The sequence below is a fragment of the Capricornis sumatraensis genome, chromosome 3 (genome assembly GCF_032405125.1).
Source record: "Capricornis sumatraensis isolate serow.1 chromosome 3, serow.2, whole genome shotgun sequence".
Classification (NCBI taxonomy): Eukaryota; Metazoa; Chordata; class Mammalia; order Artiodactyla; family Bovidae; genus Capricornis; species Capricornis sumatraensis.
The window spans coordinates 20,412,676-20,439,876 of NC_091071.1; the positions used below are offsets into that span (position 1 = coordinate 20,412,676).

The 27,201-nt window shown below is 43.7% G+C and overlaps 1 protein-coding gene across 2 annotated transcripts in view; it reads right to left on the minus strand.

Annotated features, from left to right (window-relative positions):
• PRKCB (protein kinase C beta) overlaps nt 1-27,201 on the minus strand; it is a 374,584-nt gene that overhangs the window by 205,128 nt on the left and 142,255 nt on the right. For both annotated transcript variants that reach the window (XM_068969543.1, XM_068969542.1), the window contains exon 3: nt 7,705-7,787. In XM_068969543.1, the coding sequence (XP_068825644.1) occupies nt 7,705-7,787 (83 nt within the window). The remainder of the gene's footprint in view (nt 1-7,704; nt 7,788-27,201) is intronic.

Consider the following 27,201-nt stretch of genomic DNA (forward strand, 5'->3'; position numbering starts at 1 on the left):
GCCCCTGCTATCCAGAGATGAAGTCTGTTTTCCCACCTCAAATCTGATCTTGGCCACAACCACTGTGACACAAATAAAAGCTTGAAAGACATCTATGCTGTGGGGGTTTTCCCTCTCTTGCTGTGCTTGGAACCCTGAGACCAGTGTGCAGATGAACCTAAACTAATGGAAGAAAGGAGACCACATGGATGAGGAACCAAGTGCCCCAGTCAAGGGGCTGCCAAGTGCCAGTCATGTGCCTGAGGCTACCCTAGGTGATCCCGCACCAGCCAAGTCACAGCTGACCAAATGCACGAGAGAGCTCAGCAGTGATCAGCTGAATAGACCCAGATCAGAAGAATGACCCAAGCAGCCCACACAATCACGAATCATAATAAATGTTTTAAGCCACTAAATTTGGGGATGGTTTGTTACATAGCAAAGCTGACTCATACAGCCAATAATGAGAAAGCATTTTACAAGTACTGGATCCTCAGTTTCAGTGTCTGAGACTCTTATCCCTGAAGCTCTTAATCCTTCTCAATGTCCTTCCCATGAGCCAATCTCTTTATCTAGTGCTGATTTGAGTTGGCTTTACCGCACTTTTGATTTTTTAAGATTGTGAACGTTTACTTTTTCTCTATAATTTGAGATAGTTTAAAATGAACAGATTAGGTATAAGGTAAACTACAAGGATATATTGTACAAGACAGGGCATATAGCCAATATTTTATAATAACTATAAATGGAGTATGGGCTTTCCTGGTAGCTCAGCTGGTAAAGAATCTATATGCAATGCAAGAGACCCCAGTTCGATTCCTGGGTTAGGAAGATCCCCTGGAGGGGGGCATGGCACTCCAAGTAGCCACTCCAGTATTCATGGGCTTCCCTGGTGGCTCAGATAGTAAAGAATCTGCCTGCAATGTGAGAGACCTGGGTTTGATCCCTGGGTTGGGAAGATACCCTGGAGGAGGGCATGGCACCAGACTCCAATATTCTTGCCTGGAGAACCCCCATGGACAAAGGAGCCTGGCAGGCTATAGTCCATGGGGTTGCTAAGAGTCAGATACAACTAAGCAACTTAGCACGTGCACACACACACACACACACACACACACACACACACACAAATAAAGTATAACCTTTAAAACTGTGAAGCATTATACTGCATACATGTAATTTACATACTCTTATCCATCAGTTATACTTCAATAGAAAAGTAAAGCATGTCACAGAAAGGAAACAAAGATACTTTAAGACAACAGGCTCACTGTTATGAAAATCAAAATCAAATCAAATGAAGAGAAATTCTTCATTCTTCTAAAGTTTAATAATTTACCCATGAAGCCTATTATTCTGGAGCTTTGGGAGAAGAAAAGCAATGTTCTCATTTCTCTCGATTATTTGCCTGTTATGGTTTTCAATTTCTTCTTGAGATAAAATTGCCAATTTAAAATTTCCTGGAGAATCATCCCTTTCAACCAGATTTTCAAGCCCATTAGCATTTATATGCATATTCTTTTAATATGTGAACTTAATATATTCTTTTTAAATTTTCTTTTATTTCTCTTTTATTAAGTCTTCAACATCTAATGCATGATTTATCATTTTTAATATATTTCTTCATAAAGTAAGACTTGATTAAGAAACACAAAACGATACACTCAACATTACTGCCTGCATCTTTCACTGACCTGATTTAGTGATGGAATCAGGAGGGTACAAGGCATAACAATGAGTTTTATTCGGTACTTTGACCATGAATGATAAGAAATTATTATTCCTAAAACCATAAAACGCTGGAGAAGTTATCTTTAGACAAACCAGCTAAAGAGTCCTTTTATACTTTTGTAATGCCTGGCGCAGAACCTCTGCTCAACAAAGTTAGCTATTATTAGCTATTATTCCTTGGCAGGTCAGAGTGTAACCTGCACCCCTTCTTGAGTCGGAGATTCCTCCAGGGATAAATCATAATTTAGAAACCATTTTCCAAGTGCCTTCTTTGTGCCAGACACTATTCTGGATGTCATTCAAGTAGCTTTTCATTGACTACTCACCCCAAACCTATGATTTATGTGTTATTTGCCCCATTTTAAAGATACCAACTAAGATCACAGAACTGAAATAATTTTACCAAGATCAATGGAGCTGGAAACTTCAGCACTGGATTTTGACACCAAGCTTTTCTGGCTCAAGAGTCTAGGTTCTTTTTCTCAGCATTGTACTGCAAAATTTCAGGTTTTGTATAAAGTAATGGAAATGGAAGGGCTTCCCAGATGTTAGTGGTAAAGAACCTGCCTGCCAATGCAAGGGATGTAAAAGATTCAGGTTCAATCCCTGGGTCAGAAAGATCCCCTGGAGGAGGGCATGGCAACCCACTCTAGTATTCTTGCCTGGAGAAATCCATGGACAGAGGAGCCTGGTGGACTACATACAGTCCATAGGGTTGCAAAGAGTCGGACACAACTGAGTGACTTAGCACTCACACAATGGAAATGAAAACACAAGTGCATGGTGTAGGTGGAGGAATGGAGAGAATTATCAGTACATTCATGATTAGGGCGATCAGTGGAAAACCATCAGCTACCTGCACCAAAGGCTTAGGACGTGACAGGCACTGTGCTTAGCGCTTTCACACAATGGCTCTTTAATCCATCTGTGGTTAATCCTTTTGATGCTGATGTAGTTAGCTCTTTTTCATTTTAAGGATTTTTTTTTTGTAATTATTACAACAGACCTATGTGGTTGGTACTAACATCTCAGTCTGTGGATAAGGAAACTGAGCAGAGAAGAAAAGTGACATACCCAAGATGATCTCACGCATTACTAACAGAGTCAGGACCTGAACTAAGGTAGGACTGACTTCAGAGTCCACATCCTTAACCACCATTGTCTCTGGGTGTGTGTGTGTCTCAGTCACTCAGTCATGTCCGATTCTTTCTGACCCATGAATGGTAGCCAACCAGGCTCCTCTGTCCATGGAATTCTCCAGGCAAGAATACTGGAATGGGTTGCCATTTCCTCCTCCAGGGGAACTTCCCAACCCAGGGATCAAACCCTTGTCTCCTGCATCTCCTGCATTGGCAAGCGGAGTCTTTACCACTGAGCCACCTGGGAAGCCCATTGTCTCTGGGAGTGATCCATAAGCTGCCCAACTTTCCATTTGTAGCTGGAGGGGGCTAAGTCCCCCAGGGACCTGGGGCAGGGATTACAAGAGGCCTGTTGTCCTACTGAAGCTGTCTGACTCTCTGAACCACAGTGAGACCTGAGAGTCCTTTATGAAGCCCAGTGTGATGGCCTCCAGGGATTCTGTTCCACAGTGACCCCCTGAGCCAACTGGATCTGCAGTAGCTTGACCAGAGATTCTTTCCCTCCCATGATGAGTGGTCTATTTCTCTACCACTTGAATTTGAGCTTGGCCATGAGACTACCTGGAGGGCTTCCCTGGTGGTTCAGTGGTAAAGAATCCGCCTGCCAATCTAGGAGACACAGGTTTGATCCCTGGTCCAGGAAGATCCCTTGGAGTGGAAAATGGCAACCCACTACAGTGTTCTTGCCAGGAGAACACCATGGACGGAGGAACCTGGCAGAGTACAGTTCATGGGGTCGCAAAGAGTCAGACAGGACTGAGCTACTGAACAATAACATGAGACTACTTGGTCCAGTGGGACATTATCAAACATGATGCATGAGCTGGAAAAGCACTGATGCATTGGGATGTGCTCACTTGCTCTTCTTGGAACCCTGACACCACCATGTGAACAAACCAGAGCTGGTCAGCTGGAGGATGAGAAGCCATGTGGACAAGAATCAAGGCACCTAGGCCAACAGCCAGCTCACTGCCAGTCATGTGAATGGGGCCAGCCTAGATCATCCAGCCACTAGGCAGACACAAGCAAGACTCCCTTAATCTTTGTGCCCAGGGCAAGTCCTGCACTTGACTTATCCTAGTCCAAGCCCTCAGAGACAAGCTTCTCTTTCTCATTCTAAGAAGATCTCAGAACCAGTAGGATCCCTACAGATGATCAGAAGTAGCACCCAGGAACTCTGCCATGTTTTGAGGTCCCCCAGTGGTGGGTGCCCATATGTACTGTCTATTCCCATTGGCACTGAATGGTTGGGTCACTAGCTGGGTTCACTGGGACAGAGCTTGATTCATGAAATTCCCATCAGGCAGCCTAACATGCCATGATGGAGATCTAGAAGGCTGCCAACCACACAAAGATCTACTAATACCCAGAATATTCCTCAACTCAGGTTGGACTTGGAATAGCAGAGGGCAGAAGGCACACAAAAACGACAATTCCTTTTTCACAAACGGAGGCAGCACTTTTCTACTCCATGAGCTCGCTGCATACCTGCTCCACCAAGGTCATATAAGAGGAGGGCACCCCTCCTGATCTGCATGAGCCTCAGAGAGCCTGGCCAGGTAGGCGAACAGGTGTGGCCAGATATTTAATCATGTCTCCAACCATGGACAAAAAAAGGTCAATGAACCAAGTCAACCCAGTTCAGGAGTCTGGACCAATTCATCATCCTCGGTGCCAACCGGCCTTTTTGGAACTGTGTCCAGAGATCGGCTGCCAAATCCTATGCATGCTGGCTGCAGGGAGGACTGCCTGCTCTCCCCATGCCCAAGGCAATGAATGACTACACTGTTCCATTCACACAGAGCAGGGTCTCCTACAACTCATGGTGCCTACACATGCCTAGGAAGGACGACTGCCAGGTGGCAGGCAGAGGTCCTATTCATTCATCAGACTTACCTGGTAGACATCTGTCCTCGTTGTCTACCCAGCACACATTCACTGTTATTCATTACCATTGTCATTATCATCTTCAGTATGCACCAGACACTGTCCTAAACATACACACCAGATACTCCGAGCAAGTTTATCAGGTAGGGGCTATTGTTTTATTCATTTTCAACTGAGCAATCTAAAGCATAAATGGACTGAAGTATTTTGCCCAGGGTCAAGCATACCTGAGCCTCGAAATGCTGGCTCCATCCGTAGTGTGATTTTAACCAGTACACAATACCGCTTCCCTAATTTTCCTCCGAGGGACCGACCACCTCTCTCCCACTCTCAGACCTCTCCAGGGGTAAGCCCATAGCAGGCGTGCCAATCAGCATAACCATCCTCAGTTATATATGGCCCAGGATTTACTGAGACTTTAGCTCTTGTCTCTAGAATTGCAGCACTGACAAGACATGGAGATTAAAGGTACCACGGCCAGCATGCTCCCACAGGAGAAAAGCCTTCTTGAAATGGAAGCCAGGACAGAAGAAAACTGAGCCAAGAAATGGAGAAAGAGATCCCTGAAGATCTCATTTTGGCACTTTGATTCACTGGGTAGAGCTTTTCAGTTTCAGGGACCAAAATTTCCCTTTCCACATAGAACAGTTTGAGCTCTTTCTCCCTCAGGCAACATAAAAAGCCAAGGAATAAAGAGGGGCTATAGGAAACAGCACCCTCCTGGCTGCTCTCTGAGTATCATGCCTCGATCTGCATGAACATTCAGAGCTGCATAATGGAAGCAGGCTGTCTCCCAAACTTATCTTCTCTCCTGGGGACACAGGAAGGGAACTGCACTAAAAGGGTCGGGGAGTGTGATCGGAGAGAACATGAAGAATGGTCCCATCTTCGTCTCTGCAAATAGGCCTGTGAGGGTTTTGGTTGTTCTCTGTTGCCTGGAGTTTGTAACCCAAATAGCACAATCTGCAAGCAAAATAACTGCAGTATCAGCTCTAGAGTATGCCTGGCCTGCCCCTGATCTGCAGCAGAATGGCAGATGACCACTTTTAGAAGGCCAGCAAGAGCACATGTAACAACAGAAGGTAGTGACTACTCCCTTCAAGCAAGCTGAGATCAGCTGTCAACTCTAAGTGATCAAGACAGGACCAGTGGGAGACAAAGCCAATGGGGAAAATTCCAGGAAGGTGAACCAAAGCAGGAACAAAATAAGAGAACTAGGGGTGACAGAAGCACAGAGTTCATGACTGGGCCAACAGCAGAGTGTGCATGGTGGAAGGGCCAAGACGGAAAAGAATACCCTAAGCTGTGAGACTTTACCAGTAAGAGGCGCTTCTTATCTCACATACACAGTCTGAGCATAAGAGAACTCCGCGTTGGCTCAGCAGTTCATCAATGTCATCCATGACCCAGGTTCCTTTAACTCTTCCACTCGGCCACGCTCAGGATGTCAGTCATAGCTTTCTCATTGACCCTAAGGGTTGCCACAACTCCATGCATTACGTGCCCACTCAAAAATGTCCACCAGAACAAAGAAAGGAGTATCTTCCTTTATCAGAAAGGAAAGTCTTTCCTAGAAGCCCTGCTCAGACTTCCCCTCGGGTCCCACTGAGCAGAACTGGGTCACAGGCTCACTCACTAGCTACAAAGGAGCCTGCGAAAGCAAGCAGCAGGCATCTTCAGCTTTTATACTGAGAGGTGGCCTTTGCCAGAAAGAAGAATGAGGGTTGGGAATGGCTGTTGGATAGGCGATCCACATGTACCCCAAACTTTAGGTAAATGGCACCCCACTCCAGTATTCTCGCCTGGAAAATCCCATGGATGGAGGAGCCTGGTAGGCTGCAGCCCATGGGGTCGTGAAGAGTTGGACACGACTGAGCGACTTCCCTTTCACTTTTCATTTTCGTGCATCGGAGAAGGAAGTGGCAACCCAGTCCAGTGTTCTTGCCTGGAGAATCCCAGGGACGGGGGAGCCTGGTGGGCTGTCATCTATGGGGTCACACAGAGTCGGACACGACTGAAGTGACTTAGCAGTAGCAGTACCAAGACTTTAGCCACAGAGCACTCAAACATAGCAGTCACGCCGTCATTCACCTAATATTTTCCTTAAGTCAGTTTATCTTTTTAAATTTTTATTTATTTTTTGGCCACACCACACAGCATATGGGATCTTAGTTTCCAACCAGGGATTAAACCTGCGCCCCCTGCACTGCAAGTGTGAATTCTTAACCACTGGACTGCCAGGGAAGTCTCTATCTTTTGAAAGTGAAAGTGAAAATGAAAGTCACTCGTTCATGTCTGACTCTTTCCAGCCCCATGGACTATACAGTTCACGGAATTTGCCAGGCCAGAATACTGGATAACCTTTTCCTTCTCCAGGGGATCTTCCCAACCCAGGGATCAAACCCAGGTCTCCCACATTGTGGGTGGATTCTTTACCAGCTGAGCCACAAGGAAGCCCTATCTTTTGTTTAACCCTAAACACTTTTACTTAAGTAGGAAATTTTAAATCCTCACCATAAATGACAAACCACTACTAGATACACTTTTCAAACCATATTAAAATAAACCAATAATGATCAAAACAAAGTTTATTTGCTAGTTTTATCCAGGAGCACCCCTCATCCCTCAACAGTAATCACACTTTGGGTTAAACGGAGTAGGAAAATCTCACTTCCTCCTAATTCTGGGGCCCTGACAAAGAGTTCACAATTTAACCCCTGCTCATCAACCTCATGCCTCAGCCATAAAGATGAAGACATTGTGCTAAATCATAGTAGGGAAACTGGTTTCTTGAAGTCATGCACCCCTCTCAAAATGTTTTGTTTTGGTTTTTTCCCATTAAGATGAAAATAGTCTCAGAAGCTGTAGGGACCATGACATCCCGACTTTTTGTCTCGGTATACTCACAGTCACCCAAAAAGGTGCAGTGACTGTGGACAGAGAGAGGTGACCGGTGCCCGTTACTTACGTCAGAGGCTGGGCCCTTGTCAGCGCCCGGGCAGGAGAACGTGACAAATTCATGGCAGCGCTTGTGCACGACAAAACAGCAGACTGCAAAAGAGAAAATGAGGGTGGCAGGGAGGGGAGAGGGGACGGGGAGAGCAGGAAGGGAGGGGCAGAGAGGAGGGCAGCATTAGCCTTTAGACTCAAAGGCTTCACAATCAGATAGACAATGCCTTCAGTTTCTGCCCCTTGTCTTCTATTGAACTCAAACTCCTGGCGACACCGGTGCTACAATTTGCAATTTACTAATTATGTTGACTACTATGGATGACACCGTAGTGACAACTACATTTAGAGAACGTACAACTCAAAAAGCGAACCCTAGGATAAACAATGGCTTTTAGTTAATAACAATGTATCACTATTGGCCCATCAACTGTAACAAATGTACCACACTAACGCAAGATTCTTTAAAAGTGCTTTACACATATTAATTCACTTAATATTCCTAACAACACTCTAAGGCATGCTATTTCATTTTTTCACATTTTTTAATATTATTTTCCATTATGACTTATCATAGGGTATTGAATATAGTTCTCTTCATTTTTTAATTGAGATATAATTGATATAACCTTGCATTAGGTTCAGGTGTATAACATGATTCCATATATACATTTATAAATGATCGTCACTGTAAGTCATCAACATCCATCACCACACATAGTTGTGATTTTTTTCTTCTGATAAGATTTTTTAAGATTTACTCTCTTAGTGACTTCCAAATATACACTGCATGCTCAGTCGTTGTGTCCGACTCTTCTGCAGCCTCATGGACAGTAGCTTGCCAGGCTCCTCTGTCTATGTGATTTCCCAGTAAGAATACTCGAGTGGGTTGCCATGCCCTCCTCCAGCAGATCTTCCCAACCCAGGGATCGAACACGTCTCCTGCACTGGCAGGCAGATTCTTTACCATTGAGCCACCAGGGAAGCCCAAATATACACTACAGTACTACTAACTATAGTCACATGCTATTTATTACACCCCCTGAACTTACTTATTTTGACCACTTTCACCCATGTCACCCGCTCCCCACCCTCATCTCTGGCAACCACCAATCTGTTCTCTGTATCCACAAGTTCACTTCTTGGTTTTGGTGTTTTGGGTTTCCTTTTTTTCTTTTTTTTTTTAAGATCCCACGTACAAGTGAGTTAACATGGTATTCCTCTTTCTCTTTCTGATTTATTTCACTTGCGAATGTTAATAATAGGGGGAACTAGGGTGGAAATGAGGTTGAGGAAATGTACAGAAACTGCATTTTCAATCAGTTTTTCTATATGCCTAAAACTGCTCAAAACACCAACAGTAAATGAATGAAAATAGAAAACAGCAGGAGGAAAATAGCAGGGCAGAGGAGGAAAATAATAAAGAGATTTTAAAAGGTATTAACTAAACACAATATGTGGACATTGTTTGGGTCCTAGTTTAAATGAACTAATAGTTTTTTAATAATTATGAGACAATCAGAAAAATGAATGACTCATTTTTTGATAACATGAGAGAATTTTTGTTATTGGTATTAGGGAATTATAATTTTTTATATAATAAGAGTATTATGATTTTTTTGTTATTCTTACTTCTAAGGATACATCCTATAATCTTTATGGATAAAATGATTCAATTCAAAATAAGTCAACATGACAGAAAAGAGACAGAAAGGGTAATAGATGGGGAAAAAAAACATTAGTCTTGACTGATTATTAGTGAACCTGGGGGAAAGTCCCTGGCAGTCCAGTGGTTAGGACTCCGTGCTTCCACTGCCAGGGGCTCAGGTTCAATCCCTGGTCAGGGAACCAAGATTCCACAAGATGGCAAAGCTAAAAAGAAGAAGAAGAGCTCCAAAGGGGTCAATTTCTTTCTCCTTTTTCTGTTATTACTTATTGCATTTTGTAAGTAATATATGCTTTGTATAAAGACATCTGCGTCAAACAGTATATACATGTTTGTTGTGAGTAGGGAAGTCCTCTGTGCCTACATGTCTGTCAATATTGAGAGTAATACACGAAAGTGAAGTCTCTCAGTCGTGCCCGACTCTTTGCGACCCCATGGACTGTAGCATTCCAGGTTCCTCTGTCCATGGGATTTTCCAGGCAAGAGTACTGGAGTGGGCTGCCATCTGCTTCTCCAGGGGATCTTCCCAACCCAGGGATCGAACCCAGGTCTCCTGCATTGCAGACAGGCACTTTACCATCTGAGCCCCCAGGGAGGCCCCACATGAGTGAGACATGAGCAGTGGCCAAAAAATGCCAATGGTGGTTATTTCTGGGGAATAGGACTACAGATTATTTTTACTGACAACCTTACATCTATATTGTTTGAAATGTTGACAAAAGAGTATATGTTAATTACATAATATCAAGGGAAATAAGCCTACTTTCATTTTGAAACAAAGAGTCAAAGAAAAACAAAGATCGGGAAATGAAAAATATGATCGCCCCAACTGGAAATTCAGTAGTTGGGCTGATACAAATGGAGAACAACTAAAGAGGAACTTAGCAAATTGGAAGTCTAATTTGAGTGATTTCCCCAGAATTTTGCAAAAAAAAAAAAAAAGGCAAGAAAGAATAGAAGAAATGACTCAAAACATGTATAATAGATCTCAGAATTCTAACATCTATACAGAAGGATGTTCAGGAAAGAACAGAAAGAAAAGTAAAGAAGGTGTAATTGAAGAAAATGAAAGGAAATTCTCTAAAGATTAAGAAGAATTTGAGCCATGAAATTGAAAGAAACTATCAAGTGTCAATAGATACAAATAAAAAGAAAAATGACTAACAGTGAGAATTACCAAGGCTCAGATATCACTGTGAGGACGTGTCTAGCAAGGAAAGGAAGAGAAGACGGGAAAGTTACTGACAAAGGAACAAAAAATAATTTTAACATCAGATTTCTCATCTGCAATTCTGCATCCTAGGATACAATGGAGGCAGTTCCAACAGTTAAGAGTTCGCCTTCTAATGGAGAGGGGTGAGTTAGATCTCTGATTAGGCAGCTGAGATTCCACATGCCTTGTGGCCAAAAGACCAAACCATAAGACAGACGCAATACTGTAACAGATTCAATAAAGACTTTAAAAATGGTCCACATGAAAAAAAAAATCTTTAAAAAATTTAACTAAATTGATTGCGGCAATCATTTTTTAAAAATTTAAAAAAAAAATAGAATACAACGGAGCAACATCTTCAAAGGTTTAGGAAAAGTCATTTGAACCTAAAATCCTATACGCAGTCAAACGAGCATTCAAGTGAAAGTACAAAATAAAGACATTTCCGAAATACAGAACTTGGAAAATTTACGTCCCACAAAGAAGTAATAGAGAATATACACTCCACAAAAAAATAACAAAATGAATAAAAGAGGCATAAAACCGTGGTGAAAGAACAAGAAGAAAAGCAAGGTGAGGGTAGGGGGACAAGTCTTGAGACAGGGATGGGAAAAAGACTACAAAGTTGCAACATGCTAAGATCCTTGTTTATTCAAGAGTTAATAGGTATGGAGAAACAGCATTTAGGACATTATAAGCTGAAATAGTGTGCTAACAAGAATAACTTTCAGACTACCAAAAGAAAAAAAGCTGGACAAAGAAAACTTAGTCCAACTACACTTCAGAAGGCCTTCCCATATGATCCAAATTCCTATCTATACCATTCTTTTCTCTTTACTTTTATCTGGCATCATATGCACTTTAAACTTCCATCAATTTGTAATTTTTTTTTTGTATCTGAAATGACATGGGAATTTAACTTGCCATTTTTTTCTCAAATAGGTAATCAATTGTGCCAGCATCTTTTATTGAATAATTCATCCCCTCATCACTGATTTCAAATGCCAACCTAATTATATACTAAATAATTATATACACTGGGTCTGTCTTTGGGCCTGCAGTTCTGTTCCACTGATCTGTCTTATAATAAAGCAATATGGGATTTAATTATAGTAGCTTTATAATATGTTATATCTTGGCAGGGCAAGTCCTCTCTCATTATCCTTATTTTCAACATTCTATTGGCAATCATTGCAAGTTCCAAGTGAACTTTAGAATCAGTTTATCAAGCTTTTAAAAACACCAGTGGAATTTGTTTTGGAATTGCATTTAGTCAACTCCCTACCCTCATCCCCAGAAAAAAATTTATTGGGACTTTGATAATTGACACTTTCATAACAATGAGTACTTCTATCAGGAATAGAGTGCCCCCTTGTTAAAATTGTATTTTATGTATCCCAGTAAAGTATTTAATTTTCTCTATGCATGTGTGCATGCTAAGTTGCTTCAGTATTGTCCAATTCTTTGCAACCCTATGGATTCTGTAGCCCTTCCAGGCTCCTCTGTCCATGGAATTCTCCAGGCAAGAATACTAGAGTGGGTTGCCATGACCTCCAGGGGATCTTCCCAATCCAGGGATCAAACCCATGTCTCTTACGTCTCCTGCACTGGCAGGTGGATTCTTTACCACTAGCGCCACCTGGGAAGCCCAATTTTCTCTATAGTTCTACATATTTCTATCTGAGAAATCCTACCTCTCTTCTATTGTGATTTTGACATCTTTTCCATTTTGTTTGCTGAGTGGTTATCATTTACAAATAGGAAAGCAATAAATTTTCAGAGTATTTATTTTCTAAGTATTTTTAAAATTCATGAGAGTTGCTGTGGGATTTCAGTTGCTTCCTTTGAGTAATCCAGGTAGAGAATCACATTATCCCCAGTAATAACATTTTTCTTTCCTCCTCCCTGATAGATATGCCTCTTGTGTTTCCCTTTATACGTCCATATGTAAAATTTCCAGAGCAATGTGGAATAAAAGGGATGACGAGCAAACAGTCCTCTCCCGCTTAGCGCTTTTACCAGCTTTATTTCTCCCTCACGCTCTTCTCAAACTAACTTTGGGAACTTATATTTTCCTTTGGAATTATCCACAGTGTTCTTCTCCGTGTGTTTCAACTGCATCATCTTATCTGGGATGGTGCCATGCCCTTTCTCAAGCTTTCGTCTATTATATTGTTGGGGAGTCTTTCTTTTGATTTTTTTCAGAGGTTTACCTTCCTTAGTGTCCATTTTATTACTCTCTCATTTTAAAGAAGCAAACGATGCCTATATTTATCAATTCTACTGTTTTTTTCTTAGTTGATTGTTAGTTTTATTTGTCCTACTTATTTTATGGGTACTTGTTCTTGTATTATTCATTGGGTTGCAAGTATGAATTCTGGAGTCAGATGGCCAGGTTTTGATGCTGCTGTCATCATTTGCAAACTATAATGTTTGGGCACATTATCTTATCTACCTGTGCTTCAGTTTTCTTTCTGAAAAGTGATGGTGATAATAGTAATAATACTCATATCACAGCAGTGTTGTCAGAATTAAACGAGATAATCCAAGCTCAGAACTGAGCCTAACAGACCAAGAGTATGCAACAAATGTCTCCTGCTATTATTCATTATTCATTTTAAAGCTTCTTGAACTGACTGCTCAGCTAATTTCTCCCCATTCTTCTTCAATAAAAGTTTAACATTTTAAGGCTAAAAACTTTCAAGCACAGCTTTGACCACATCCTACGCTTTACACTGCCATCATTGTTCTAAGTTTCTAATTGGTCTATTACTGAAGTTTTCACTTCTCCCTTAACCCAGAAATGTTTAGGCAAGTTCCTCTCCCCCCAACTCACCATAGATAAGCAATTACTTTAGCCTAGAGCCCTTCTTCAAAATATCTGAAATATCAGTTATGATCTTATCCATCCTTACTCTCTTTGAAGGAAGCTCATCTTTAGCTTCCTAGTGTCTACCACATGTCCTGGTATATATTGAGTAAATAAATATTCGGTGAATGAATCAACAAAGAATGGGAATTATCAGCCACACAAAAAGAAGAAAACTCAATCAACTTAATGCTAGCTATAGCTCCTGGCTGGCCTACCACATTCTACCACCAAGGTCAAGGGTAGGACTACATCAGTCATGGACAAGGTCTCTCCTGGCAGCCTTCCAGTTAGCCACGAAAATAAGTAGTCTACGTCCCCCTTGGTGGACTCAGTACGCCATGGGAGTTGGCTGTACCCCAGCATACTCTCCAGAGAAGCTGGGAACAGGCTGAAAAGTTGATGAGCTTTTAGTGCAGGTATTTACTTTACATAGCGTGTTTCTAAAAAGTTCTGCAAATCAAATTTCCCATTAACTAAAACACTTCAAAGAAAAGGAGTAGGGCTTAGGCTATTTAAAGAAACAAACTAAATCCTTTTGTGATACAAATAAACACCCCCTCATTTCTGTTCGGCAAATTCAGGGTAAGACTAGCTTTTCTTAAATAAGAGCCAACATTCACAGAAACTGCTGAAACACGTACTAGGTCCTGCTTTCAAACAGGTACCTGGTAAGAACCAAGAATTCCTAGATGCTTCACGGTTTATGCAACAACTCTTTGCTCCGTAGAGGTTAGAAGCCTGCAGCCTACAGCCTTCTGAATCTAACCAGTAGTCATGCTTTATTAGGACTACACGATGCAGTCTCAAACCCAAACGTATATGGACCAGGCGAGCACTGAAAATGTCTGAGTGTCAGGTGGGAGAATGTATGCAAGACCTGTTTTAAAAGGGGAAACTGCTGGACGTCCCTGGTGGCTCATTGGTGAAGAATCCACCTGCCAATGCAGGAGACAAGAGTTCAACCCCTGGTCTGGGAAGATCCCACATGCTGCAAGGCAACTAGACCCATACACCACAGCTACTGAGCCTGTGCTCTGGAGCCCACGCCTTGCAACAAGAGAAGTCACTGCCTTGAGAAGCCCATGCCCCACAGCTAAAGAGTAGCCACCACTCTCTGCAACTAGAGCAAAGTCAGCATAGCAATGAAGCCCCAGCAGGGCCATAAATAAATAAGCTAGCTTTTTAGAACAGGGGGCAGAGAACTGCTACTTGGCTCCCGCAGAGAAAGAGATTAAGATTCCAAGCACCATTTATCTCCAATCCTCCCATTACATTAAAATCATGAAGGTCATAGGCCTATAGGTAGAATAACGTCTTCCCCCAGCCTCACCAAAGATATCCACATCCTAATCCCTGGTATGTGTGAATGGTGGCTCAGACAGTGAAGAATTTGCCTGCAATGAGGGAGACCTGGTTTCAATCTCTGGGTCAGGAAGATCCCCTAGAGAAGGGAATGGCCACCCGCTCCAGTACTCTTGCCTGGAGAATTCCATGGACAGAGGAGACTGGCAGGCTACAGTACATGGGGTCTCAAAGAGTCAGACATGACTGAGCAAACAGCACTAACACATCCTGGTGAGTTTAATGCAATTACAAAAGTCCTTTTTTTAAAAAAGAATATTTTTTTCTTTTTTCTTCCTCAAAATTTATTTACTTGGCTGTGCTGAGTCTCAGTTGCAGCATGCAGGATCTTCGATCTTCATTGTGGCATGTGAGATCTTTATGTTTAGCATGTAAACTCTTAGTTGTGGCATGTGGGATCTAGTTCCCTGACCAGAGACTGAACGCCCAGGCCCCCTGCATTGGGAGCATGGAGTCTTAGCTGCTGGATCCTTGTTAGAAGGAGGTATGAGGGTCAGAGTCAGAGAAGGAGGTACGACTACAAAAGCAGTGGCTGGAGTGATGCCACTGCTGGAAAGGAACACACGCCAAGAAATGTGGATGGTGTCTAGAAGCTAGAAAAGGCAAAGAACAGACGGTCCCCAGAGGCTCCAGAAGGAATGACGTCCTGCTGACATCTTGACATCCTGCTGTCTTGATGTTAGCCTCGTGAGATCCATTTTCAGACTCTTGACCTCCAGAGCTATAAGGTAATAAATCTGTTATTTTAACCCATTAAGTGTGTGGTAATCTGTTATTCCAGCAATAGGAAACTGATATACCAGCCAAAGATCAGAAACACTTGGATGATCCCAGAAGCAGAAGACTACAGACAAAAGCCCAAGAGACCTCTCTGGAGTATCTGCCCCCAGGAAGCAATGGGACCCCAGCTCTGCCTCATACTGCACCCACCCCCAAATGCCCAGTTCTGACCATTACAATTCATTTGTTGTATCCAGAGGAAACTAGATCAAGTCATTAAATTTTTATTTTCTCTCTTTGGAGTCGATCCATCTCTTGTACCCTGTTCTCACTAGAGTCTAAAATGGGCAACTGTCATCTTTAGGAAGCAATCTTTGTCCCTGAATCCATACTAACCGGTGATATTCATTCCAGCATTTGCTGCAGATGTCTGTGTTGGAAGAAGAGACAGAAGGGCCTTCAACACCTTCCTGAGCTCTCGTCTCTCTCTGGAAGCCCCCAGACAGCCATTCCTCAAGAGAGAAATCCACCATCTGCAAGACTTCCAGGCCAGGCCTCTGGATCAGCTGAACCTCAGTTTGAACTTCCATTAAAAAAATTTTTTTTGTTTTTATTTATTTGGCTCTGTGAGGTCTTAGCTGCAGCACGTGGGATCCTCATGGTGCCATGCAGGATCTTCCATTGCGATGCACAGACTCTCTAGCTATGGTTCTCAGGCTCGGGTGCGCAGTCTCAGTAGTTGCAACTCACAGGTTTAGTTGCTCCATGGCAATGTGGGATCTTAGTTCCCTGACCAGGGATCGAACCCGTGACCTCTGCATCACAAGGTGGATTCTTAACCACTGGACCACCAAGGAAGTCCCCTGAACTGCTATTTTATGACCCTTAAGCTGAAAGATATCAGCCCAATTACTATGCCTCTCTGAGCCTCTATCTCCTCCAAAATGGGAATCATAGCATTATCTACTCTTAGAAAGTTGTTGTGAAGGTCAAACAAGACACATACACAAAGTGCTCGGTGGAAAGGGGCATTTGAGGTAGAGGCATCAGTGTGCAAATGTTCCTTTCAGATGGGTGTGCAGGATCCCCCTTTCCTCCCGGGTCAAAGACGACTCAAGGCATGAAATTGCCCAGTGTCCAAGATGAGGTGGTGCTCCCTCCCATGCTTTCTGGTACCGTCTCCAAGATCAAAGGCAGACAGGCCTGGTCACCACCTCCACCCAGCCTCCCTACCATTCAGAAGCATGACTCACAAGGCCGTGGACTTGAGTTGGCAAAGGACTTTCACATCCATGGTTATTACAGTTTAGCCCATCACAGCCCCAGGAGGAAGGTATTTTGATCCATGTTTTAACAACAGGGATGCTAATACATAGAGAGGAATGACTTGCCCAAGGGCATCCAGCTAGTCAGTGGCCACGCTTGTATTTGGAACCAGGTTTGTCTTCCTCTAGAGCCCACGCACTCTCAGCTCATACAGCGTGGCTGCATTTGTGTTTGTCATTCATTTCACTGTTCCAGAAGAAATCCTCCCCCGCTTTCCTCACCCCAGCCATCCAGTCAGTTGCTAAATCCTACTGATTCTTCCTTCGCAACATCTTTTATACCATATCCTCCTGTACACTCCCCACTGATTCCACCCTAACTGCCCTCAGTAACTCAGAAATGGAATTTTGCAATGAAGCCTTAACTGGTTTCCCCCGAAACTGATAAGCCTGCCGTGATGTCTCATCTCTATGAGCCAAAGCTTCCATAATCACAGAGGAGATAAGGTCATCAGTGTTATGTGATTGCTATGAAATCTAAATGAAACATCATGTACCAATGTACAGCATCAGAGCACAAAGGAAGTTCTCAGTGAAGGTTCATTTACTTCCTTCCAGGTTGGAGAGGTTTACAGTCTGAACTCTGCAGCCAAGCTGCCTGGACACGACACCAGGACACACTATTTATTAGCTCTATGACCTTAAGTTCATTGACCTTGCTGTGTCTTGCTTTCCTAGTCTATAAAATAGAAAAAATAATAGTGCTTTTCTTACAGAGTTGTTGTGAGGGTTAAATGAGGTCATGTGAGGACCAAGTAAGTGTCTAACATATACTAAACACCATTAATTTTATTTCTGCCCACTCCCCTCACCCCATACAGCCTACACACTCCTGAAAAATTCATCTTCTGAAAACTCAGCTTGATACTATCTCCCTTCTTCAACACATTCACTGGCTGCTTATCATCTAAAGTTGCACTGTCCAACATGGTAGCCACAGGTGATGTGGGGTTATGCCAATTTAAATTAATTAAATGAAATTTAAAATTCAGTTCTTGGGAATTCCTTGGTGGTCAAGTGGGTGGCTAAGACTCCGTGCTCCCAAAGCAGTGGGCCTGGGTTTGATCCCTGGTCTGGGAACTCGATCCTACATCCTGCAACTAAAGATTCTGCATGCCACAATGAGGATCAAAGATCTGGCATGCCCCAACTAACACCTGGCACAGTCAAATAAATAAACAAATATATTTTTTAAAAATAAAGTGAACAACCCATTGTTTAAAAAGTACTTCAGCTTTTCATTCACCGTAACCACATTTCAAGTGCTTAACAGTCACATGCAGCTAGAAGCTACAGTACTGGACACTCACTGTAGAAGGTATTATTGGACAGCACTGGCCTAAAGAATAAAGTTCCAATCCAACAGGCTGGCATTCATTCACAATGAAACCACCGTCCAACTTCACTCTTACCTCCTCTCACTCCACTGCCCCACATTCCTGCCAGGCTGGATGACTGTCCTTTTCTATATTTCACTCATTCTCTACTGTGCAAATCTGTTCCATAAATACATCACTACCAACAGCCCATCCCATGATGGCCACGAGGAAATTTAAAGGCAGAGAGCTTAGTTCTCCAATCAGCAGACCAAAGGCTGGATTGGAGTAGAAATGACATGCTCCACAGGATAACTCAGCCTGGGAGCCCCAGGGGACAGGGAATGGTTGGCTCATCCTGCCTACTTCATTGGGCTTCCCAGGGGACTCAGCGGTAAAGCACCCATCTGCCAATGCCAGAGACACAGGTTCGATCCCTGGGTCAGGAAGAACCCCTGGAGGAGGGCATGGAAACGCACTCCAGTATTCTTGCCTAGGAACTCCCATGATGGAGAAGCCTGTCAGGCTACAGTTCACAGGGTCACAAAGAGTCAGACACAACTGAAAAGACTTAGCACACATGCACCTACTTCACTGCAAGGGTTATAAACTTAAAACCCTACAGAGGCCAGGCTAAGGGACTGAGTGAAGCCAGTCTGGTGTAATACAGCAGGGAAGGGCAGCTGGGATGAACTGGACAGCACACGCCCATCCCTAGGATACTCAACTCTGTCCAGCAATGGCCCTGGGAGCGCTAGTCCAGCGTTGCCAGATGGGATTTTTTGAAAACTCCATGCCGACCATCCAAAGACATCTGAGTCCCACCAGTTCACAAGCTCTGTTTTAGCTAGTCTTCCTGATTCAAACACTGTCACCTTGGTTACACATTATCTCTGAGCTCAAATATCCCCAACCACAGAATGGGGACAAGATCAGTTACTGGCCTGATCCCTGGATCAGGAAGATCCCCTGGAGAAGGGAATGGCAACCCACACCAGTATTCTTGCCTGGAGAATCCCACGGACGGAGGAGCCTGGTGGGCTACCGTCCATGGGGTCACAAAGAGTCAGACGTGACTAAGCAACTGACACTTTCACTTTCACTTCATGCATAGTCATGAGGATGAGACCAGATTCCTGTGCTTGGCACATACCTGCCCCGTATCTGATTCTTAATAAAAATATGAATGAGTACATTGACCATGAATGAATAAATGAATGACTGGGCTTTTGGTCACCTCTCTCACTCAAGAAGTCACTCTCACCAGCTGAGTCAAGAGGAAGGCAGCTGTGGCCAGGGAGGTGGGTGGTATTTGCACGTCTGTGGGTGGCTGGCCCCAGCACAGTCAAGCTGCATGAGCTCACAGCCCTGCCTGGCCGGCCTTGGGTGCGCAGTTAGGATTTCTTTTTTAAACTGTTTATCATGCTTAAGGCTTAAATTTCGAACATTACTGATGAGCATACGTTTGAGAGACAAGGCTCTACCCCATTAGAGGGAACTACTCTTTCTCATTTCTTGTCTGTCTTCTAGCAATATTCTCTGCATGTGTGTGAGCACGTATGAGTCCCTGCCTATATGTGCAATATAATTCTCTATTTCCTTTTTGGTTTTATCTATGCCCCTTTAGTTTCATCCATATGATTACAAATCTACACCCTTGGTTCTCAGTCTGGGCTGCACTCTGAGTCACTTGGAGCTTTCAAAACAAAACAGGGCTCAAGTCCCTCTAGAGATTCAGATTTATGGGAGGAAGACGGGAGAAGCTGGGAGGGCTTCCCAGGTGGCCCTAGAGGTAACGAATCCACCTGCCAATGCAAGAGATGCGGGTTCAATCCCTGGGTCAGGAAGATCCCCTGGCGGAGGAAACAGCAACCCACTCCAATATTCTTGCCTGGAGAATTCCATGGACAGAGGAGCCTGGTGGGCTCCATGGGGAGTCCATGGGGTCGCAAAGAGTCAGACATGACTGAATGGCTGAGCACACACAGAGAGGCTGGGAACAGGTGATTCAAACGGGGCAGAGCACTGCTGATCTGCACACTCTCCTCATGCTTTTTCCCAAACTAACACATCTGGAGGCCCACGCCATCTCAACATGTAGACAGTGACCACATCCTGTCTCCACAACTGCATCTTATTCCATCATACGGGCTGCCAACCATTTACCCAGAATTAAAGGGAATTTGCAGAGTTCTAATGATGGTGATTTCCTCCCATAAGAGATGGAAGGAAGAGCAAACGTCATTTCTTTAGCAGCAGCCTAGCACTACCGAGCAAGAGCCTTGCAGGGGTCAGCAACTGCAGGAAAGGAATGCTTTCATTCACAATGTTACCAAGCTTACTTAACTAAGCCAGACAAAGCAGTGGAGCCAACAAGAGGTAAAGGATAGGACTCAGAAGTAAACAAACTCATGAGAAGAAAGTTCCCCTTACCCTCCCCCACCACCAGCTTCTGCTATAACCCTGGGGAGAAGGCGCCTGGGCAGGACAGCTGCTGGGAATATCCTGCTTGTTTGGATAACACATGGAGACTGCTCTTGACCCTGTGGCCTCCTGGCTTTGATCATGCCCCAAAGGCGGGGTCAGCAAGACAAAAAAGCCATGGCCGAAGGGGAAACATCAACATCCCTTGTTCACCAGACATCCCGCACTAGAGCTCTCAGACCAGGAGGACCAGGAGAAGAGCTGGTCCCGAAACCAAGTGTGGTGAACATGCCCAACCGGCAACTATCCTCTCTGCTTCTATTTGGAGCATCAGACCCCCAGTTTCCATGAGCTGGCTAAAGATGCCCTCCCCTCTCCTGGATGCTAGGGGAACCCAGGACCCCGGCCACAGTATGGATTCAGGGATGGGCATGTGTCTCAGCAACCCAATGAGAATCAGCTTTAGGACTCTTGCTAGAATTATTAGGAAAAAGGATTTATTTTCCAGGAGTACTGCTAAGTTGGGTGGGGAATAAGTCTGCATCTGCCATCTTTGGGCTTCCCAGGTGGCTCAGCAGGTAAAGAATTCACCCGCAATGCAGGAGACATGAGCAGATGTGAATTCTATCCCCAGGTCAGGAAGATCTCCTGGAAGAGGGCATGGCAACCCACTCCAATATTCTTGCCTAGAGAATCCCTATGGATAGAGGAACCTGGCTAGCTACAGTCCACAGGATCGCAAAGAGTCAGACACGGCTAAAGCAACTGAGCACACGTGCATGGACGCTGCCATCTTTATTATCACAAAGGGAAAGCTTTCCTAAGAATGAAGCCAGCAAGGAGAAAAGCAGAGCCAAGAGATATCTGATAACCACACAGAAGCACCTGGATCCAACCAAGCCTGAAGGGAGAACCCCTCGACTTTTTTATATACGTCGACAAATCCCTCTTTGTCTAAACCAACTTGAATTGGGTGTTTGGTTCTTGAGACCAAAGGACTTATGACTGATAAACCAATGATGAGAAGTTAGGGGGTGGGCAGTGAGGGCCCCTCTTTTCTCCTGCGTTTCATGTGTTCCTATAAATGTATCTCTTTTCTATTTTACTTCAGTTCAGTTCAGTCGCTCAGTCGTGTCCGACTCTTTGCAACCCCATGAATCGCAGCACGCCAGGCCTCCTTGTCCATCACCAACTCCCGGAGTTCACTCAAACTCATGTGCGTTGAGTCGGTGATGCCATCCAGCCATCTCATCCTGTGTCATCCCCTTCTCCTCCTGCCCTCAATCCCTCCCAGAATCAGAGTCTTTTCCAATGAGTCAACTCTTCGTGTGAGGTGGCCAAAGTACTGGAGTTTCAGCTTCAGCATCATTCCTTCCAAAGAACACCCAGGACTGATCTCCTTTAGAATGGACTGGTTGGATCTCCTTGCAGTCCAAGGGACTCTCAAGAGTCTTCTCCAACACCACAGTTCAAAAACGTCAATTCTTTGGCGCTCAGCTTTCTTCACAGTCCAACTCTCACATCCATACATGACCACAGGAAAAACCATAGCCTTGGACTTGCTATTAAGAACACTCGGTTGGATCAGTCCATGTTGGTGAACCAAGGAAACCTGTGATACAGTGTTTCACCCTTCCCTTATCCTCTAAATAGTGTTAGTTGCTCAGCAGTGTCTGACACTTGACTATCCCATAAACTGTAGCCCATAAGACTCCTCTGTCCATGGGATTTTCCAGAATACTGGAGTGGGTTGCCATGCCCTCCTCCAGGAGATCCTCCCAACCCGGGGATCGAACTCACTTCTGCCTTTGTCTCCTCCACTGCAGGCAGATTCTTTACCCACTGAGCCATCAGGGGAGCCCATTATCCTCTAAATACTGCGGTCCTACAAGCATGGCTGCACTTAGAAGCTTGCTCAGGTAAGAGAAAGTGCCGGAAGGTATAAGATTTGACAGATCTCCTGTTCCACAGGTGCCAATTACTCGGGCTTCTTTTTAGTAAGTGCCTGTAGGATGGTCACACCCACCTCGCTGATGCAACAGAGATTTACACCATCTGTCTACTACCAGCTCCTAGCCTTGCTCACGAAGGAGGGGCCATATAGCCACAAGGCCAAGTCTTTTCTTGACTGTCGTGTCAAGAAATAACATGAGTTGTATCTGCCAAGCTGTGCCTCCAGACCTAGTGGCTTGAAGCCCAGAGATAAATTCACGTCAATCCCAGTACCCAAACTTACTCTAAAAAGCAAACAGAGAAACTTAATCCTCCAGCAGGCAAAACACTAGCAACAGCCCTGCAAGAAGGCAGGCCTGTTATGGGAACATCACAAATATCATCCAATCCAAGACAGGGCCGTGGAGTTTACAGTGGGCATCTGTGGGTTTCGCCTGCACAGCAGCCACTCTCCCTTACGGTAAGTGGCATCTTGACTTTCCTTTGGGAAACCAGCCTGGCTCCATGATGTCCAGTCTTGATGGTGCTGTCAGTCAAGGTGCCCAGCTCTCCCCCTGGCCAAGGAGTGGCATGTGACCCAAGATCAGCCGATCGCACTCCTGGGAATCTGATTCCTGAATCAGTAGTGCTGCCACAAGAAGGTGGTCCATGACTTCCTGCCACCTAGAGCCAATAGCCAATCTGGACCCTGTTCTTTCCAAGGCCTGGCCATGACATGAATGTAAAACTGCATACCCTTCCACTCGGTTTTTAAGACACTTTCAGCCACTTGTGGCTTACAAAGAACCAAGAAACTCTGGCCAATTCAAAGACATCTGACCCCACCCCTCTTCTACAATGTCCCTGAGCTCATCTCATTGCAGAACAAGGAGCGCGCCACCTCCTAAGGACAATTCTGATACTAGAAAGTCTTTTCAACGGCACAGATCTCTGCGTCCCTGTAACCTCCTCATCCTGCCCTCCATGGCATCCTCTACCTTTCCCTGGCTCCTCCTCCTGTTTCCCCGCCCCCGCCGTTAATCTACTAGAATTCCTCAAAGCTCTATCCCAGGTACTGTTCTATTCCCTGTGAACATTCTCCCCACAGGCCACCTTGTCAGTCTACAAACTTCGTAAATTTGTTTGTGCTGGTGGCTCCCAGTTGTACCTCTCAGCCCAGAGCCCTCCCCTCCTGGCTAAGTACCACCATTTGGATCTCAAACTGAAGATGCTCCAAACCAAATCCTTGTTCTTCTCCCTCATTCATATTGTTTTTTTAATAAAACAATTTATTAAACATGATGGAATATATACTTGAGAGGAAATGATAGCTACATCCAAAAGTCTTAAAAAACATGTAGTAGCCAATTTTAAAAATTAATAGCAGTTACATTCCTTCTCCTTCACCCTGTTACTAGACAAGTTTGATAAAGTAAGATATCCATAAAGACAAATTTTTCCCAAGCATATTGATAGGTTTTTCTTTACAACTTTAGCATAGGCAACAGTGAAGCTATATATATCCAAAAAACTAAGTCCCTGGTCTCCATCCCTGCTTTTTATTTATGCTTCCCAGACTCTACAAAAGGGATCTGAATATTCAAATATGTGCATGTTCAGTCATGTCCGACTCTTTGCGACCCCATGGGCTGTAGCCCACCAGGCTCCTCTGTCCATGGGATTCTGCAGGTAAGAATAGTGGAGTGGGTTGCCGTTTCCTTCTCCAAGGGATCTTCACAACCCAGGGGACAAACTGCATCTCGAGTCTCCTGCATTGGCAGGCAGATTCTTTACCACTGTGTCACCTGGGAAGCTGAACATTCAACTAATAGTATCCTATCTCATCAAAGATCTGGGGGAAGTAAAGAGGGAATTTTAGGAAAATGCTTGGCTTTTCACCTACTTTAGTCTCCATTTGTACCCACCTTATATTCAGTTCCACACTAGAAACAAGTGTGTTGAGGAAACAGAGTTGCTACTGCTCTATTTCAGGGGTACATTTGTAGTTCTTTACATTAGACATTTATGGTACTTCACCTCTGAACCCAAACTTAGAGGATTAACTAAACAGGATTTCCCTAGTGGTCCAGTGGCTAAGATTCCACATCCCAGTACAGGAGGCGCTGGTTCAATCTTTGGTTGAGGAACTAGATCCCACAAGCTACAAGTCAGAATTCGCATGGTGCAACCAAGACCCAGCACACCCAAATAAATAAATGATAAAGATTTTTTAAAGAATTAGCTAACAGTTATAAAATCAGGGTTTTTCAAATTTTCCGAAGTTCATCAGTGTTCACAGAAAAAAATATTATGTTGATATTGACTATTCGAATGCAGTGTTTGTATTTTTGACAGAGCGGAGAAATAATCAAGAGCTTTGGTTTGAATTTAAACACTACTTAAACTTCTGCCTCAGTTCTGATGTTTCTTCTCACTCACCCTGGGAGCCACCCTTGACTCCCCTCAGTGTCACTACTCACTTCCGGTCACCAAGTCCATCCAATCTGATCCCACATTTATCACTCAAAACCAGCCTACTTCCTTCTGTGAAAAAAACTGCCCCTGTCTCTGTTCTCTGAAGTCAGAATAGTTTTTCTCTGATGTCTGTCATCCTTCAGATCACAAGTGAAATGTCATTTCCTCCGAGTCTTCCTGATCTGCTAGCCTAGGTTTAATCTGCTTACTGTACAACCCCATTTGAAACTTTCTAAGCCACTTCATTCTTTTCAATAATAAAATGAGGATTAGAAAGAGTACCTACTCAAAGACAACTGGGAGATTAAATGGAACGACATATTAAGAACTTGAACAGAAAAATTAAGCCTTAGTGCCTGGCACATAGTAGGTTCATCATAAATATTAGTGACTGCTATTGTCACTGCCATCATCATTATTAATAATAATACCTTTCCCTCCCAGACTGACTCCATTCAAGCAGGGAAACCACATGCTTTGTTCACCTCCGCACTCCTAGTGTGGGCTCATGAAAGAAGCTCAATAATATTTAACTGACTGATTGACTGGTTGAGATTTGAAGCCAAAGACCATGCCCTCGTCCCACCCGTTTCCCCAGTATGTCTCCTTCAGCAGACCAAACATTCTCATTTCCTCCCAGTATATTTGGGATATAGGACACAAGCTTCTCACCATCGCCCTAGGTGCCTGAGACAAGTAAAGTCATAACAAAAATGCCACAGAATGGAGACTTTCCACTTGCTTTCTTTTTGATTTGAATAAGACCACTGAGGGTGGAAAATCTAAGTGCAGAAAAAAACTGGAAGAAAACACATTACATCTGAAATGTTGACGGTGGGAGTGATCTCTGCTTGTAAGGACTTTGAGGTCTTGATCTTCTTTTTATAATACTTTATTTCCCTAATATTTTTATATGATGAAGCAAATGTAGAATGTAATCAACTTCATGAGGTTAGGGGCTTTTTCACTCGACAAAGAATTAAGCAAACTTATATCGAAGCTTAAATTATCGAACAGAAACACATTTCAACTCATTTAAGTCCGATACCATGAAGCAAGAAATTCTGGCGCCCAAATTGTCCCTCCTTTATCTTGTTCTTGTTCAGTCACCAAGTAGTATCTGACTCTTTGCAACCCCATGGACTAGCCCACCAGGCTCCTCTGTCCATGGGATCTCCCAGGCAACAATACTGGAGTGAGTTGCCATTTCCTTCTTCAGGAGATCTTCCTGACCCAGGGATCAAACCCAGGTCTCCAGAATTGGCAGGTGGATTCTTTACCACTGAGCCACCAGGGCTTCCCTATATACCAGCAGCAAACATTTAAAAAATAAGTTACACAACTGTATCATTATACCTAGGAATACATGTAAAGAACTAGGTGAAATAAATCTGCACAGAAAGTACAGAATATTTTATAAAATATTGTTGAAAGAAATTAGTGCATTTTGCACACATATGTGTATGTGTGCGCATGTGTATGTGTGAAAATGAATATGCTGATTCTAATATTTCTATAGAAATGCAGAGAACCAAGGATACCTGAGGAAAAAGAAAGCTTAAAGACTTAGAGCAGCATATATCAAGTATTATTATAAGTCTGCAGTGATGAGACAGCCTGGTATGGTGCAAGGATAGACAAACAGACCAATTGAACAGAGGAGAGAATTCAGAAACAGGTCCATGAATATATGTGTTGTTGTTTAGTTGCTAATTCGTGTCTGACTCTTTTGCGAGCCCATGACCGTAGCCCACCAGGCTCCTCTGTCCATGGATTTCCCAGGCAAGAATACTGGAGTGAGTTGTCATTTCCTTCTCCAGGGGATCTTTCTGACCCAGGGATCAAACTGGGGTCTCCTGCATTGGCAAGGGGATTCTTTACTGTCTGAGCCACCAGGGATGCCTAGCAGATGTATTACACCCATGTTAACCCACAATTAAGCGACAGAACATCTGAATCATCCCCAAAGTTCCTGTTTACAATTAAATCCCCTCACCCCAGATGCCGCCCTTCACAGCCATCAATCTGCTTTCTGTTAGCACAGATTAATGGGACCACACAGTATATACTATTTTATGCCTGCCTTCTTTCATTCTGATTAATGTTTTGATTATTAATGATTAATAATGCAGTTGTCAATATCAGTAGTCAGTTCATTTTTATTCCTGAGTAATATTCCATTACACAGTTATTCCCCAGTGTGTTTATTTG